This window comes from Zonotrichia albicollis, chromosome 23 (assembly GCF_047830755.1).
Source record: "Zonotrichia albicollis isolate bZonAlb1 chromosome 23, bZonAlb1.hap1, whole genome shotgun sequence".
NCBI classification, from domain to species: domain Eukaryota; kingdom Metazoa; phylum Chordata; class Aves; order Passeriformes; family Passerellidae; genus Zonotrichia; species Zonotrichia albicollis.
The window spans coordinates 4,871,986-4,887,245 of record NC_133841.1 but is presented as its reverse complement, the minus strand read 5'-3'; the positions used below and the strand labels follow the sequence as shown (position 1 = coordinate 4,887,245).

At 54.3% G+C, this 15,260-nt stretch overlaps 1 protein-coding gene across 2 annotated transcripts; it reads right to left on the bottom strand.

Annotated features, from left to right (window-relative positions):
- Nucleotides 1-7,832: 7,832 nt before the first annotated feature.
- On the bottom strand, nucleotides 7,833-14,523 carry LOC102071677 (myosin light chain kinase, smooth muscle). Of its 2 annotated transcripts, XM_074557775.1 has the most exons (11): nucleotides 13,940-14,523; nucleotides 12,620-12,681; nucleotides 12,174-12,301; nucleotides 11,773-11,863; nucleotides 11,459-11,662; nucleotides 10,266-10,483; nucleotides 9,401-9,524; nucleotides 9,171-9,323; nucleotides 8,909-9,029; nucleotides 8,413-8,503; nucleotides 7,833-8,148 (listed from the first exon to the last, which is right to left on the bottom strand). In XM_074557775.1, exons 3-11 carry the CDS (start codon nucleotides 12,187-12,189, stop codon nucleotides 8,030-8,032), a joined length of 1,137 nt encoding a protein of 378 aa, XP_074413876.1. In that variant the 5' UTR covers nucleotides 12,190-12,301; nucleotides 12,620-12,681; nucleotides 13,940-14,523; the 3' UTR covers nucleotides 7,833-8,029. The 2 variants fall into 2 exon arrangements, with proteins under 2 accessions (XP_074413876.1, XP_074413877.1); XM_074557776.1 differs by lacking the exon at nucleotides 12,620-12,681.
- Between the last annotated feature and the right edge of the window lie 737 nt (nucleotides 14,524-15,260).

Below are 15,260 nucleotides of genomic sequence, written 5' to 3'. Positions count from 1 at the left end.
TTAAAGTTTTTCTATTATTATTTGACTTGGTTCTATTTACATTCCTGTTTTCCCTTTATTTTATCCTTATTTGTTTCATTTAATTCTATTCCTTATTTTAAAGTTACTTTCATTCTATTTATCTATTCAATTTTTGCTTTAATTTTTATGTTCTATGTATGCATTATATCATTACAATTTATTTAACTATTTTATTTCATTCTGCTATTTATTTTACTTTAAAATTCCTATTTATTTAGGCTTTTTGCTTGACTTTCTTTTTCTCTTACAGTAATGTATTACTGTTTCATAGAATTTTTTTTTTTAGATTTTTCTTCTATTTAATAATAAATTTAAATTTACAATTAAATAACAATAAATTTAGTGCACCCTGGACATCTGGCCCATCCCAGGATCCTGCTGGGAGCCCTGCCAGGGCAGTGGGACATGGCAGAGACCAGATCTGCTGAGACCCGGTGAGGTTCAGGGGCAGACACTGAGATTTGGTGACATTCGGTGAAATTTGGTGAGATTTAGCAAGATTTGGTGAGATTTGATGACATTCACCAAAATTTGTTGAGATTTAGTGAGGTTGACGAAAATTTGGAGAGACTTGGAGAGACTTGATGAGATTCACCAAAATCTGGTGAGATTTAGCAAGACTTGGTGAGATTCACCAAGATTTGGAGATATTTGGTGAGATTCACCAAGATTTGGAGATATTTGGTGAGATTCACCAAAATTTGGAGAGACTTGGTGCAATTTACCAAAATTTGGAGAGATTTGGTGAGACTTGATGAGATTCACCAAAATTTCGAAAGGTTTGGTGAGATTTTTTAGGAGATTCACAAAAATTCGGTGAGATTCAGCAAAATTTGGTGAGATTTGGCAAGACTTTGTTAGATTTGGTACAATTTGGTGAGATTGGGTGAGATTTTATGAGATTCACCAAAATTTAGTGAGATTTGGTGAGATTTTATGAGATTCACCAAATTTGGTGATATTCAGTTATATGCGGTGAGATTCACCAAACTTTGGTGAGCTTTGGCAAGATTTTGTGAGATTCACCAACATTTCATAAGATTCTGCGAGATTTCATGAAATTCACCAAAATTTGGAAATATTTGGCAAGACCTTTGAGGACATTCACCAAAATTTGAGGAGATTCACCAAAATTTGGTGAGATTCATCAAAATGTGGCGACATTTTGGTGAGATTTCATGAGATTTGGTGAGATCCACCAAAATTTGGTGAGATTCAGTGACATTCACTAAAATGTTGTGAGGTTTGGTGAGATTCACCAGGACTGGCCGAGACTGGGTGGGATTCTCCGAGCTGGGGTGAAATTTTCCGAATCCCAAAATTGGAGAAGGGACGGAAGGATTCTGAGGAACAGGGACAGATCCAGAGGAGATCCCAACCCCTGCCCAGCCCCAGCGCTGCCACATCCTCACCACAGGCCCTGCCAGGTGTCCCCAGGTGTCCCCAGGTGTCCCCACAGCACCCCCAGGACTGGGTGAACGCGCCCAGCCTGTTCTGCCAACCCCAAATTTTGGGCAGGGGACACTCCAGGACAGCAGGCACCCATCCCATCATCCCTGGGGATTTGGGAGCTTGGAGAGGACTCAGCAGCACCAGAATTGGGGTCACCCATTTTGAGGGTTGTTCCGATACCCCAAAGCTGAATTTTGCAGTCAGTTAAATATTTCAGCTTCTCGTTAAATGTTTTACATTAATTTCCTGATCCAGGTTTTTAAGGGAAGGCATTGTTGTGCTCTGTGGGCGCAGGGACATCCAGGTGTGGTCCCAGAGGTGTGTCCAGGGTGAATATTGTCCCCTGGACCATGGGTGGCACCCGGGCTTCCATCCCACACCCCGGGCAGGCTCTGCTGTGGGGACTCCAAGCTCTGGGAGCTCCAGGATCATGGAATGGTTTGGTTTGGAATGGACCTTAAACAGCACCCAGTGCCACCCGTGCCATGGGCAGGGACATTTTCCACCAGGCCAGCCTGCTCCAAGCCCTGTCCTTGGACATTTCCAGGATGTTCTGGGATGAAACCCTAGAGCTGTGGGGTTTATTACAGTTTTATACAATTTATTTTTATTTCATTGTAGATTTTAGGTTTAATTTTAGAGTTTTTGATCCAGGCAGCACCTCCCTGCCCTCAGCTGGAGAAAGCTCCAAGGATCTGGAGCTCTGGAGCCCCAGCAGGACCAGACCAGGCCAACAGTTCCATCTCCTGGCCGCAGGGAGGGCTGCGAGGGGCAGGGCTGGGAGAGCCTCCTGTGACACGTCCCGGGCAGGGCTGGGTGTTCTGTGAGGGATCTGGGTCCTGCTGATCCCCACCGAGATGGGAACAGGGAGCCAGGCTGGAATTTGAGCTGCTGGAGGTGTTTGGTGCATCAATGGCAGCAGGAGGATGAGCTGGGGGAGCATCCTGCCACCCCTTATCCCTGTCCTGGGCACTGGGATGGCTCTGGAGGAGAATCCTGCCACCCCTTATCCTCACTTTGGGCACTGGGATTTCTCTGGAAGAGAACCTTGTCCACCTCTCATCCCATCCCTGGGCACTGGGATGTCTCTGGAGGAACATCCTGCCATTCCTTATCCCATTCTTGGGCACTGGGATGTCTTTGAAGGGGCATCCTGCCATCCTTCCCACCCCTCATTCCTGCTTTGGGCACTGGGATGTCTCTGGAGCAGCATCCTGCCCACCCTCATCCCATTCCTGGGCACTGGGATGTCTCTGGAGAAGCATCCTACCACCCCTTATCCCTGCTTTGGGTACTGGATTGTCTCTGGAGGTGCATCCTGCCCATCCCTGGGCACTGGGATGTCTCTGGAGGGGTATCCTGCCATCCTGCCCACCTTCATCCCAGCCCCAGACACTGGGGAGTCTCTGGAGGAACATCCTGCCCATCCCTTATTCCATCCCTGGGCACTGGGGTGTCTCTGGAGGGATATCCTGCCCACTCTTATCTCATACCTGGGCACTGGGGTGTCTCTGGAGCAGCATCCTCTCATCCTGTCCACTCTCATCCCATCCTAAAGCACTGGGGTGTCTCTGAAGGGGCATCCTGCCACCCCTCATCCCATTCCTGGGCACTGGGATGGCTCTGGAGGTGGGAAACCACCCAGACTGCCCATGGCTGGTGGGAGGATTCACTGCTCTTCTCCAGGGTGATGGTTCTTGAGCTCCTGTGACCTCCAAGAGCCTCCTGACCCCTCAGAACCTGGCTGGGACCTTTGGGAAGCGAGGAGCTCTTCACCTGAGGGACTTTGCTGGGAGGCACCTGGATCCCAGCTCAGGTGTTCCTGATGTTCCTCCAGCACAGAGCTTCTCCCTCCATTGAGCCACCCTCACCTCAGCCTGTCCATGGGGACAAAGATCTGGCCCCTTGTCACCACCCTGTCCTCATTCTCCTGTGTTTTCTCTCCTTTCATTTCTTTCCTGGTGTTTGGGGTGTTTACCTGACAACCCCAGTTAGCCCAGGGCTTCTCAATTCCTGTGATAAAAGTCCTTAAAAAACCATTCTAAAAATTACACATTCAAATGATTATCTTCACTAAGTGCCCAGGGCTACATTTCTTACATTAAGGGTGATTTTAGATACTTTAGTTTGTTTTCTTAATTAATTTCAATTCCCTGGAAAGCACAAGCAGGAATAGGTTTTTTTTCCTGAATTTGCAGGTCCACAAAAAAAAAAACCAAAAAAAAACCAACAACAAAAAAATTCTTGATGTTAGAGCTACCCAGGCAATATCCCCTCATCTAAAACAAGAATTCCCAAAACAAGACATGCCCAAAACAAGAATTCCCAGTTTAGATCATGCAGCCTGAGGTTGTCTGAGCCCATGGCACTGAAGGATGAAGCTCCAGAAAATTGAAGGTGTTCGGAGAGCTGAGCCCACCTCGTGTTCCTCAAAGATCTGGACCTGGGGGCACCTGAAATTCCTGAGATAAGGTGGGAACCCCTTCTCAACATTCCCCAGGTGTCATCTCTCATCCTTTCCACCCCCACAGAGCATCCCTGAGGATTTAAAGATATTTTCTGGGGTTGTGTGGTTGAAGTGAAGGTCAGCCCAAGAGTCTGCCTTGGTGGAGGGACAAGATCTTAATTCCTTTGCCTCTGAGATGCTGAGATTAGAATTCTATTTTCAGCACTGCTGGATTTCTCAGTGGCTGTAATGAGTTCCAGGTATAATTCACTCTCCATTCCTTCCTGAATTACAGATTTTAATGTGTGAAGCCATGGCAAGCAGCAGAAGGAGAAGGAACATGTGTCTTCTGTCAGTAAATAAGCTTCTTCTGTAGATAAATCAGATTTTTTACAGTACAAATATAGGTTAAGAGAGGAAAAGTTCATGCCTGGAGTCCTGGGACTTGGATTTTCAGGCCTATGAGGAGCTTGGAAAGCAGAGGAAGATAAACATCTCTCCCAACCAGAAATATTTTGGTCATGTCACATGGTAAATAGCTCATCAAGGGATTGATTATACCCAACTTGGTGTTTGCTTATCATCTGCAGCTTGAGCACACTCAGCCTGTTCCCCAGGGATGGGCTTGGAATGTGGGTAATGAGGAAAACATGGAATAGATGGAGGGGGAAAAAAATCTGGGATGTGATCAGTGGGAAAGGGGTTCCTGAGCCTCCCTGTGCTGCTCTGGCATGGAAAATGCTGAGGGCAGAACATGGAATATTTCTGTTTGCTTATTTGTTTCTAAGGAGCAGGGAATCCACGGTTCCTGCTGGGAACAGGGGAGGAAGAGGAAGCAGGTGAGCTCTGTCAGGATGTCTCTCCCTGTGAGGAGTCATTCAGGTTGGAAAATCCCTCTGAGACCAAGCCCAGCTCTGCCACCACTGAGCCCTGTCCCCAAGTGCCACATCCACAGGGATTTTAAACCCTGGGCAGCCGGGTCAGGCTGGAGAACCCTTTGGGGGACGAAATTTTCTTCAATATCCACCCTAAACATTCCCTGGGCTGGGTTTAGGGTGGATATTACCTGAGGCTGTTCCCTCTCCTCCTGTCCCTGTCCCCCCTGTCAGGAGCTGTGCAGAGCCACAAGGTCCCCCCCGATCCCCCTTTTCTCCAGGGAACATTGGGGATTTCCAAAAGTGTTCCCCTTTCACCAGCAGCAGGTTCATACACACATTTCCAAATTAATTTCCTCCTCAAATGTCATCCTCCATTTCCAACAGGAGATCAGAGCACCAAGCCCTGGCCAGGTGACAATCCGGTGCCACCCCCCAGTGGTCACATGGAGCCAGCAGCCAAGGACAATTAGCAACAGGAACAGGTTTGGCCACCAAAATTCCAAAGTTATCAGTGCCCAAGGCCTGATAAGGCTCTGGAAGCTGGAGAGTCTGTGCCACAGGAGGGGACAGGGAGGTGACAAATCCCTCCACACCAGCCCAGGGGGCAGGCATGGGGCTGCTCTGCCATCTCTGCAGGCTGCAGATGCCAAGGTGGCATCTGGATGCCAAACGCTGCCTGGATCCTCCTGCTGTGGTGGCCACCAGCTCCCAGAGGGTTCAGCAAAGTGGCCAGAGCAGATTTGTCACCTCTGCTCCAGTGTCCCTTCCAGCTGGGTCCCAGGCAGAGCTCTCAGACGTGTCCCCCCATGAAGTGGGTGGATTTGATTCTGTTTCATAATTGATTTAATTCTGTTTATTTTAATTAATTAATTTAAATACAGTTTGGATTTGGTTCTGTTTAATAATTAATTTAATTCTGGTTAATTAATTTAATTAATTGAAGTCTGGTTTGGATTTGGTTCTCTTTAATGATTAATTTAATCATAAAAGAGAACCAAATCCAAACCAGAATTCAATTAATTAAATAAATTAGTTAAACAGAATTTAATTGGTTTGGATTTGGTTCTCTTTAATAATTAATTTATTTTAAATTTATTTAATTAATTTAATTTGGTTTGGATTTAGTTCTGTTTAATAATTTAATTTATTTAATAAATTTAATTAATTAATTAAATGCTGATTTGGATTTGGTTCTGTTTAATAATTAATTTAATTATGTTTAAATTTAATTAATTTATTTATTTTATTTCAATCTATTTATTTAATTTAATTTATTTACTTAATTTTGGATTTAGTTCTATTTAACAAAAAGAGCAGTTTCCTGCCGGCGCCTGCTCCAGGCAGACGAGGAGGAAGGGTGGCAGGCTGGCATTATTTGGCACAGCTGGAGCCTGGCACTGGGCACAGCTCTGTCCCACCCAGGGCACCTCCAGGAGGCCTCTCTGGTGAGCAGGGACGAGAGCAGCACCCAACTGAAATCCAGCAGGTTTTCATGGAATCACACCGAGGTTATTGCTGGAAGGAGCCTCTGGAGGGCACCTGGTGCCCATCTCTGCTCCAGGACTGTGCCCAGACAGAGTTTTAGCATCAGCAAGGGTGGAGAGCACACATCCCCCCTGGGCAACCTGTGCCAGTCAAAAACATTGAGGTTGGAAAAGCCCCCTGAGATCACCCAGCACTGCCAAGGCCACCTCTGAGCCCTGTCCCCAAGTGCCACATGCACAGGGCTTTGAAACCTCACCCCTGTCACGCCTGAAGAACCCTCTGGGGGAAGAAATCTTTTCCTAATTTCAAAAAAATAGTGTTTTCCTGAGGTTCAGATGCTGTTGCAGGTGGTGCCCGTGGGCTTGGGCACTGCTGAGTCTCACCCTCCCTCCAGGTGAGGTGAGGAGGTGCCTCTGAGCCTGCTCTTCCCCACACAACCCCAGCTCTCCCAGACATTCCTCGTGGGTGAGGAACTCCAGTTTTTCTCTCATTTTTTATCAAACTGTCCTCTGTGTGTCTGTGCTGCAGTAGGGCCCCGAACACAGCACAGCCCTGCAGGGTGGGCAACCTGAATCTGGGAATCCCTCACTGATTTTGGGAGTCTCTCATGGAATTTGGATGTGATCCCTCACTGAATTTGGAAACAACCCCTCACTGACTTTGGGAGTGATCCCTTGTTGAACTTGGGAGTCATCCCCCACTGAATTTGGGAATTATCCCTCCCTGAATTTGAGAGTGAACTCTCACTGAACTTGGGAGTGATCCCCCATTGAACATGGGAGTCCCTCATTGAATTTAGGAGCGATCCCTCAATGACTTTAGGAATGATCCCTCATTGAATTTGGGAGTGATCCCTCCCTGAATTTGGGAATTATCCCCCACTGACCTTGGGAGTGACTCCTCACTGAATGTGGGAGCGATCCCTCCCTGAATTTGGGGATCATCCCCCCCCAACTTTAGGAGTGATCCCCCACTGAATTTGAGAGGGGTGCCTCCCTGAGTTTGGGCATGATCCCTCACTGAACTTGGGCACGATCCCTCCCTGAATCTGGGAATCCCTCCCTGGCTTTGGGAGTCCCTCACTGAACCTGGGAGTGATCCCTCCCTTCTCCTGCAGCCCAGGCTCCATCCCCACCCTTCCCAAGGGCACCCTGAGGCTCAGTGGCCACCCCAGTGCCCAGCAGGAGCCCAGCCCAGTCCCTGTCCCAGCTGGGTGTCTCTCAGAGTGTGCCTGGGTTCCTCCCCAGGGCTCCCAAACACCAAATTCTGCCTCCTCAGGCCATGGCTGGAGCTCCCACAGCCATTCCCAGCCCCAGAAATGGACAGAGCAGAGGCCTCAAGGCTCATCCTGGCCCATGTGAGCTCAGAACATGATAACAACCCCTCTGATAAGGAAGGAATTCTCTTCTGAGCAAGGAATACTCATGACTGCTGTGCCCATCACTGCTGGAGATGACCAGGCTGGTGGCCCAGAGCCTGATGCCAGCTCCCAAAGGGTGGGCACAGCTTGAGCAGCTCCTTCCTACCTGTGCCAGCGAGTTTGGGGGAAATAGGAGCAGCACAGGGAGTGCAGAGGTTGTCAGTGCTTTATTGGTGACAGGGACAGCACCAAGGGACACCAGTGACACCAGAGCTCACCCCAGGAGGGTCTGGGTGTGTCCCACGCTGGCCAGGTCACCCTGGGAGCTGCTGGGGGGCTCCATCCCCATCTCCAGGTGCTCCAGGATGGGCTGACAGGGCCATGCTGTCACTGCCCTGAGGCTGCAGCACTCCCACCATCCTCCTCTTCCTCCTGGTCTGGTGGCAGCTCTGAGGGGTTGGCACCTGGGTGGGGCAGAGCTCTGGAGGGCTGGTCCTCCTCTAGGCCTGCAGGAGATGGGCAGAAAGGGAATGGTGAGGTGCAGGAGACACCCATGGGGGTCACACAGAGCAGGATGAGCCCATCAAGGGCTGCATTTAAACCCCCCCCAGGGATGGGGATGGAGAGAACCTCAGGCCCTGGAGCAGGAATGCCACAGTGGGGCCATGCCTGGGTGTTTAGGGAAAAAAAGAGGAGGAGGCTGCCCAGGAGCACAAGGTGGAGATGGCAAAGCAGAGAGAATGGGCTGGGGGTGCCTCAGGGGCCATCACCTTCCTCATCCTGAGCCTCTGATGCCTTCCCCTCCAGGCTCTGGGACAGCAGGGTCAGCCTCTTGAGCGCCAGCAGGGCTTTCCCCGTTTTCTGGAGGAAGGAGAATGGGCACTGAACCTTCATTAGAGCCACCCCCATGTCCCCATCACCTCACCAGGGACACTGAGCCCTTCAGCAGAGCCACGTCCTGTCCCCATCCACCTACCAGGAACACTGAACCCTTGGGCAGAGCCATCCCCATGTCCCCATCACCTCACCAGGGGCACTGAAACCTTCAGCAGAGCCATCCCCATGTCCCCATCACCCCACCAAGGGCTCTGAGCTCTTCAGAGCCACCCCCTGTCCCCATGTCCCCACCATGGGCACTGAGCCACTCCCATGTCCCCACCAAGGGCTCTGAGCTCTTCAGAGCCACCTCTCTGTTCCCATGTCCCACCAAGGGCACTGAGCCCTCCAGCAGAGCCACCCCCCTGTCCCCACGTCCCCAGCAGGTACCTGCCACTTCCTCCGTGCCAGGAACTGCCTGATCCTCTCCTTGGACAGCACCTTGGGGCTGCTGGGCTGGGGCTGCTGCAGCCAGGGGTGCAGCAGAGCCCCTGCACTGGGGAGCCGCCGGCTGCAGCACACACAGGGGGTCACGGGGGGCTCCTCCACCCTGGAGCATCCCCCCCACCAAACAGGCAGAGCTTCCCCTCACCCACCCCCTCAGCACCCCAAAACCCAGCCCAGCCCCAGCTGAGCAGCCCCCAGGCCCTACCTGGGCTCCTTCTGCAGCAGTTGGCTGATGAAGTCCTTGGCTTGCTGGGAGATCTCCAAGAAGCTCTCCTCCTCAAAGTCCCACCGGGCAGCTGTGACATTGCTCAGGGTCTCCATGTCTGTGTCCCCCTGGAAGGGTGACTCCCCACTCAGCCTGGAGAGGGGAGCCCAGGCCGTCAGTGAGAGCTCAGCCCCCTGCACCCAGCCTGCCCTGCCCAGGAGGGCACTCACAGGATGTAGCAGATGACACCAACGCTCCACATGTCCGTGGACAAGCTCACAGGCTCGAAGGCGACCACTTCTGGAGCCATGAACTCTGGGGTGCCGTGGAGAACCTTCACAGGGGTGTCTGGAGCTGCAGAGAGGAGGCAGGAGATCAGTTGGGATCTCCTGGAGCAGGAGGCCAGTTGGGATCTCCACGGCCCAAGGAGGCCCAGCTGGGATCACCATAGGGCACACGAGGCCTAGCTAGGATCTCCATGGGGCAGGAGGCCAGCTGGGATCTCCATGGGCCAGAATGCCCAGTTGGGATGGTCCTGGGGAGTTGGGATCTCCATGGACAGGAGGCCCAGTTGGGTTCTCCATGGGATCTCCCTGGGCCAAGGAGGCCCAGGCTGGGACCCCCACGGGCCAAGGAGGCCCAGGCTGGGACCCCCACGGGCCAAGGAGGCCCAGGCTGGGACCCCCAGGGGAAGTTGGGCTCTCCATGGGCCACAAGGCCCTGCTGGGCTCTCCATGGGATCTCTGTGGGGCCAGTTGGGATCTCCACAGGCCACGAGGCCCAGCTGGGATCTCCTGGGGAGTTGGGATCTCCCTGGGCCAGCTGGGATCTCCTGGGGAACTTCATCCTCTTGCCTTTTACTCTCTTATGCTTTTGCTCTCTTGTTTTTTTACTCTCTCACCCTCTCATTCTCTCTCCCCCTCTCTTCTCTCAGCCTGCTCTGAGCTGTGGCTGCAGCTCCCAGCAGGGCCCTGCACCCAGGCCCTTTGCAATAAACCCCAAATTCCACAACCTGGCTGCAGAGATCTCTCATCTCCCTCCACCCCGGCCATCCTACCCCCAAAACTCTCTGATTTTATGGGTTCCCACACTCACCCAGCCTCCGTGCCAGCCCGAAGTCAATGATCTTGACGCGGTGGCTGCCAGGGCTGACGCAGACGATGTTCTCGGGTTTGAGGTCCAGGTGCACGATGGCCTGGCCATGCATGAACTGCAGCCCCTCCAGGATCTGCTGCATGTACTGGGCGCTGCTGGGCTCCGTGTGCTCGAAGTCATCGTCCACAATGCGCTCAAAGAGCTCCCCACCTGCCACGCTGGGGTCAGACAGGTGATGGGGACACTTTTGGGATCTACCAGCCCCAAGGAGTGGAGGCCCCAGCAGAGAACCCAAGCTCAGCGCTCTGGGAGCATCTCTCCACCTTTATCTCCAGGAGCTTTGGGTTCCCATCCATCCCACAAAAGCATCCCATGGCACAGGGACCCCTCACCACCTGCCACTGTGGGGACACCCAGGTGCTGGGGACCCCTTTGAGATCTACCAGCCCCAAGGAGAGTAAGTCCCAGCAGAGAGCCCAGTGCTCTGGGAGCATCTCTCCACCCTTATCTCCAGGAGTTTTGGGTTCCCCATCCATCCCACCAGCACCTCATGGCACAGGGACCCCTTCCCACCTACCACTGCAGGGACAATGTGGTGCTGGGGACTCCTTTGGGATCTACCAGCCCCAAAGAGGGGAAGCCCCAGTGGAGAACTCATCTCTCCACCTTTATCTCCAGGAGCTGTAGGTTCCCCATCCATCCCACCAGCACCCCATGGCACAGAGACCCCTTCCCACCTACCACTGCGGGGACAATGAGGTGCTGGGGACCCTTTGGGACCCTCCATACTGGGGACTGTCCACACTGAGGGACAAGAAAATTCTGGGGACCCCTTTGGGATCTACTAGCTCCAAGGAGAGGAAGCCCAGTGGAGAACCCAGTGCTTTGGCAGGATCTCACCACTCCTAACTCCAGAGTTGCCAGGTTCTCCATCCACCCATCCATCCATCCCACGGCACAGGGATCTCTCCCCACCTGTGGAGAAGCCTGGGGACCCCTTTGGGCTCTACCAGCTCCAAGGAGAAGCTCAGCAGAGAACTCAGCGCTCTGGGACAACCTCACCACTTGTAACTACAGAGTTTCCAGGTTCTCCATCCATCGGCACAGGGACCTCTCCATCCATCCCACAGCGCAGGGACCCCTCCCCACCTTCAGAGCCCCCCTGGCAGCCCCCAGCAATGCCCCTCACTCACTACTCCATCACCATCACCAGCTGGGTGGGCTCCTGGAAGGCCTCCAGGCACTGCACGAGGCGCGGGTGGTGCAGGAGGTTCATCAGCTCCACCTCGGCGCACGCCGCCTGCCTCTCCTTGGCCGTGCGCGCTCGGAAATATTTCCCAGCCCGGATCCTGCCCGTGGCCTTCTCCTGCAGCCTGTACACCGTCCCAAACTTCCCCCTGGGACAGAAGAAGAGGAGGAGGAAGGATGGAGGAGCCACCAGCAGCACCAGGGCCGTGCATGGACAGCCAGGGCAATGCCCAGGGTGGGACACAGGAGCTTCACTCACTCCCCGAGCTTCTCCAGCTGTGTGTAGACATCTGAAACCTTGTCCTGGCTGTTGATGACCACATCACGGTGTTCAAAGGGCTCCTCAGCTCCTAGGGGATGGATTAAGGTGGGCCATGCAGGGATTCCCCCCTGTATGCCCCACCAGCGATAATTTCTGTGTCCCCCCTGCTCCATCTGGGACCAACCACCCTCTGCACCCAGTGTGGATGGCTCCTGGGGAGGACATGGGGACAGGAGCTGGGGCAGCCCAGCACCCTGTAAGTCAGGTTTGGGGTGAAAGGTGCTTTCAGGATCAAAACCCCAAGAGAAATGGGGCCAGGATGGGATGGGGATTGGTGCTGATAGAGGGGGTGGACAGGGGTCACACCATTGCTGGGGTTCTCTGGGGCTCTGCTGTACCTTCTTCCTGGAACATGGTGGTGCCACTGGCTCCTCACAGGGTGCTGGCACAGTCAGGATGTGTCCCCCAGGCTGGGACAGGTGATGATCTCTGCTTCAGCTGCTCCCTGGGGTTCTGCACCTTCTCCCTGCCACAGGAGACCACCAGCATCACCCCAACATCACCCACACTCCCCATTCCACTGATGGACCCAAAAGAACCAAGCCAGATTTTAAGGCAAGGCCCCTTTTGGGATGGGAGACAGCCCTCCCCAGGCTCCAAGGCAATGTTTTTCCCATGCTCTGTCTTACAACAGGCAGGAAATCCCCAGGAAAGCCTCACTTGTAGGGCAAAGGAGCTGCTTCCTTAGACGCCCATCCCCAGAAGGGTTGGGGGGACAGAAAATGACACCTAAAGGTGTCAAGCAATGACACCCAAACCCCAACCCGGGAGCCCCAGCACTGACCTGGCACTGTCCAGCCCCTCCTGCAGCTCGCTGCCCTTTCAGTCACTGCAGAGCCACAAAAGCTGGGGAGGGAAGGAAGGGGAAATGCGGGAGGTTGAGGAACCACAACTGGAACCACAAAAATGGGGATATCTTGGGGTCCAGCTGGGAGCAGCCCTCCAACTCCAGCGCTGGGAGCAGCCCTGGCTGTCCCCTCCCTTTCCTTCCCAGCACAGCGCTTCCGGACATGGGGGATAAACAACCCCCACCAGCCTGAGCTGTCCCCAGATGCTGTCCCCAATGTCCCCTTTGGGTCCCAGGTCTGCAACACGGAGCTGTGGAACCCCAGGGGCTGCAGAGGCTGACCCACCTCAGCACACAGCAGAGACCCCCCAGCTTTACCCTCCCAGCCCCTGTGCAGGATTGGGGGCTCTCCCAGGTTAAATCCACAGCCCACCCTAGAGGATAAACAACCCCCATCACCTACAAGCTGTCCCCAAACCCTGTCCCCAATGTCCCATTTGAGTCCCAGGTCTGCAACACGGAGCTGTGGAACCCCAGGGCAGGGGGAATGCAGAGAGCTGACCATGCAACAGAGATCCCCAGCTCTGCCCTCCCAACCTCTGTGCAGGATCTGGGGCCTCTCCCAGGTTAAATCCACAGCCCACCACAGATTTAACCCTCTGACAGGTTAAATCCACAGCCCACCCCGGGGGATAAACAACACCCACCACCCATGAGCTGCCCCCAATTCCCCTTTTGGGTCCCAGGTCTGCAACACAGCGCTGTGGAACCCCAGGGGCTACAGAGACTGACACACCACAGCACAGCAGAAACCCTCAGCTTTACCCTCCTAATTCCTGCGCAGGATTTGGGACCTCCCACAGGTTAAATCCACAAATTGCGACCTCTCCCGGGTTAAATCCACAGCCCCCGCCCCTGTCCCACCCATGGGTGGGTTCCTGCAGAGGGGCTGAGCACCCACAGCTGCCCCCCTGGCCCTGCTCCACCTGCAGCCAATATCCCATCCCAGGGCTTTGGCTTCCCGGGAACGCTCCAGGTGAATGGGGAGTTACAAAACTCCTCCTGGCCTCCAAAGGAGGTGATTTAAAGGAAAAATGTGTTTCCCAGCTTTTATCCCCCAAAAGCAGCAGCGTGCAGCAGCTCTGTGCCCGGTGCTGCCGTTTGGTTTGCCCGGTTTGCCCAGATTTGAAATGGGAAGAACGCCGTGATTTCCTCCCGGAGCTGACTCCAAACGCGAGGATCAGGCAGTGGCACCTCAAAGGGACACAAAACCCCTGGGGACAGCGCTGGCACAACGGGGGGGTCACCTGGGGTTACCTGTGTCCGCAGCCCCTCTCGGGGACCTTTGGGACGCCTCCAGACTCGTCCCAGCGCCGCTCCCAGGCTCGGCTCAAAGTCCACGGGCTCCGGCAGGGAGTAGGTGACAAATGTCCCCAGGGCAATGGCGGGGTCACCACGAGCTCGCCGCGCCTTTGTCACCGCGACCTTGGAGCCCGGGGGTGTCCCAGTGTCACCCCCGGGGATGCGCGGATGCTCCGGGCTCGGCGCTCGGCTGGACCCCGCTGCGATGTTATCGACTGCGGGGACACAACAGGACACAGGGGTGGCAGCGATGGGGACAGGCGGCTGGAGCACGGCTGGGTGCATCCCGGAGCCCCGGGGCACGGCGAGGCCGGGCTGGGCAGCTCCCGGTGCACCGGAGACAGCCCTGGAGCGAGAGCGATGCCGGCAGCCGCTGGATGTCAGTGTTGGCCTGATGCTGGAGAAAGGAGCAGAAAAAGAAAGATTTGGGGTCTGGGGGATTTGGGGAGGGCTGGCAGAGCCCAAATCCTGCGGGATGTGCCGGGATGGAGGGGAATCCCTCAGGGGATGGAGCATCGCAGCCATGAGACAGCAGCAGCGGCAGGGAAAGCAGCAGCAGGGATCGACAGCAGATCAATCCTGTCTCGTTACCGACAGCTCCATTTACCGGCCCTGTCCCACCCCTCTGCCTCCGGATTTGTCCCCTCCCTTGTGCCTTAACACCCTCTCCTTGTGCTTTATGAAATTAATTAATTAATCTAATTCATTAATTATTAGTAGTCACAGCAGGCAGCCATGTGTGCTGCTTTGGGGGTCAAGGTGTCCCCATCTGCCCAGGGATTCCCCCAACCCCAAACCCACTCCTGCTGCCCATGGGGTGCCCACCAGACCCCCCCAGTTCACCTCAACCCCCCTTCCCCTTTGGGCTCTGCCAGGACCCTCTGGGCAGGTTCAGCTCCTCTGCTTGAGGTGACATCTCAATAAACGGTGTCACCTTGGTGCTGAGTGACATCGGGGGTGACAGGGTCACATCAGTGGGTGCTGGCTGTCTGTCTGTCCTTGAGCCTCTTGTGCCTGAGGGAAGGGCTTGATGGCCGCAGGGGGACACAGCCCCTGTTCCCATCACCCAGAGGGGACATTATCCCTGTTCCCATCACCCAGGGGTGGCACAGCCCCTGTTCCCTGTTATCCAAGGGGGGACATTGTCCCTGTTCCCATCATCCAGAGGGGACACAGCCTCTGTTCCCATCACCCAGGGGTGGCACGGTCCCTGTTCCCATCACCCAGGGGTGGCACAGCCCCTGTTCCCATCACCCAGGGGTGGCACAGTCCCTGT

Bases quoted from the DNA above. Each gene is read 5' to 3' on its own strand.
- LOC102071677 (XM_074557775.1), bottom strand. The intron at 9,324-9,400 runs GTGAGTGCCCTC...TCCCCTCTCCAG, and splicing joins GGTGTCATCTGCTACATCCT to GCTGAGTGGGGAGTCACCCT. The intron at 8,504-8,908 runs GTACCTGCTGGG...TCCTTCCTCCAG, and splicing joins TGGCACGGAGGAAGTGGCAG to AAAACGGGGAAAGCCCTGCT.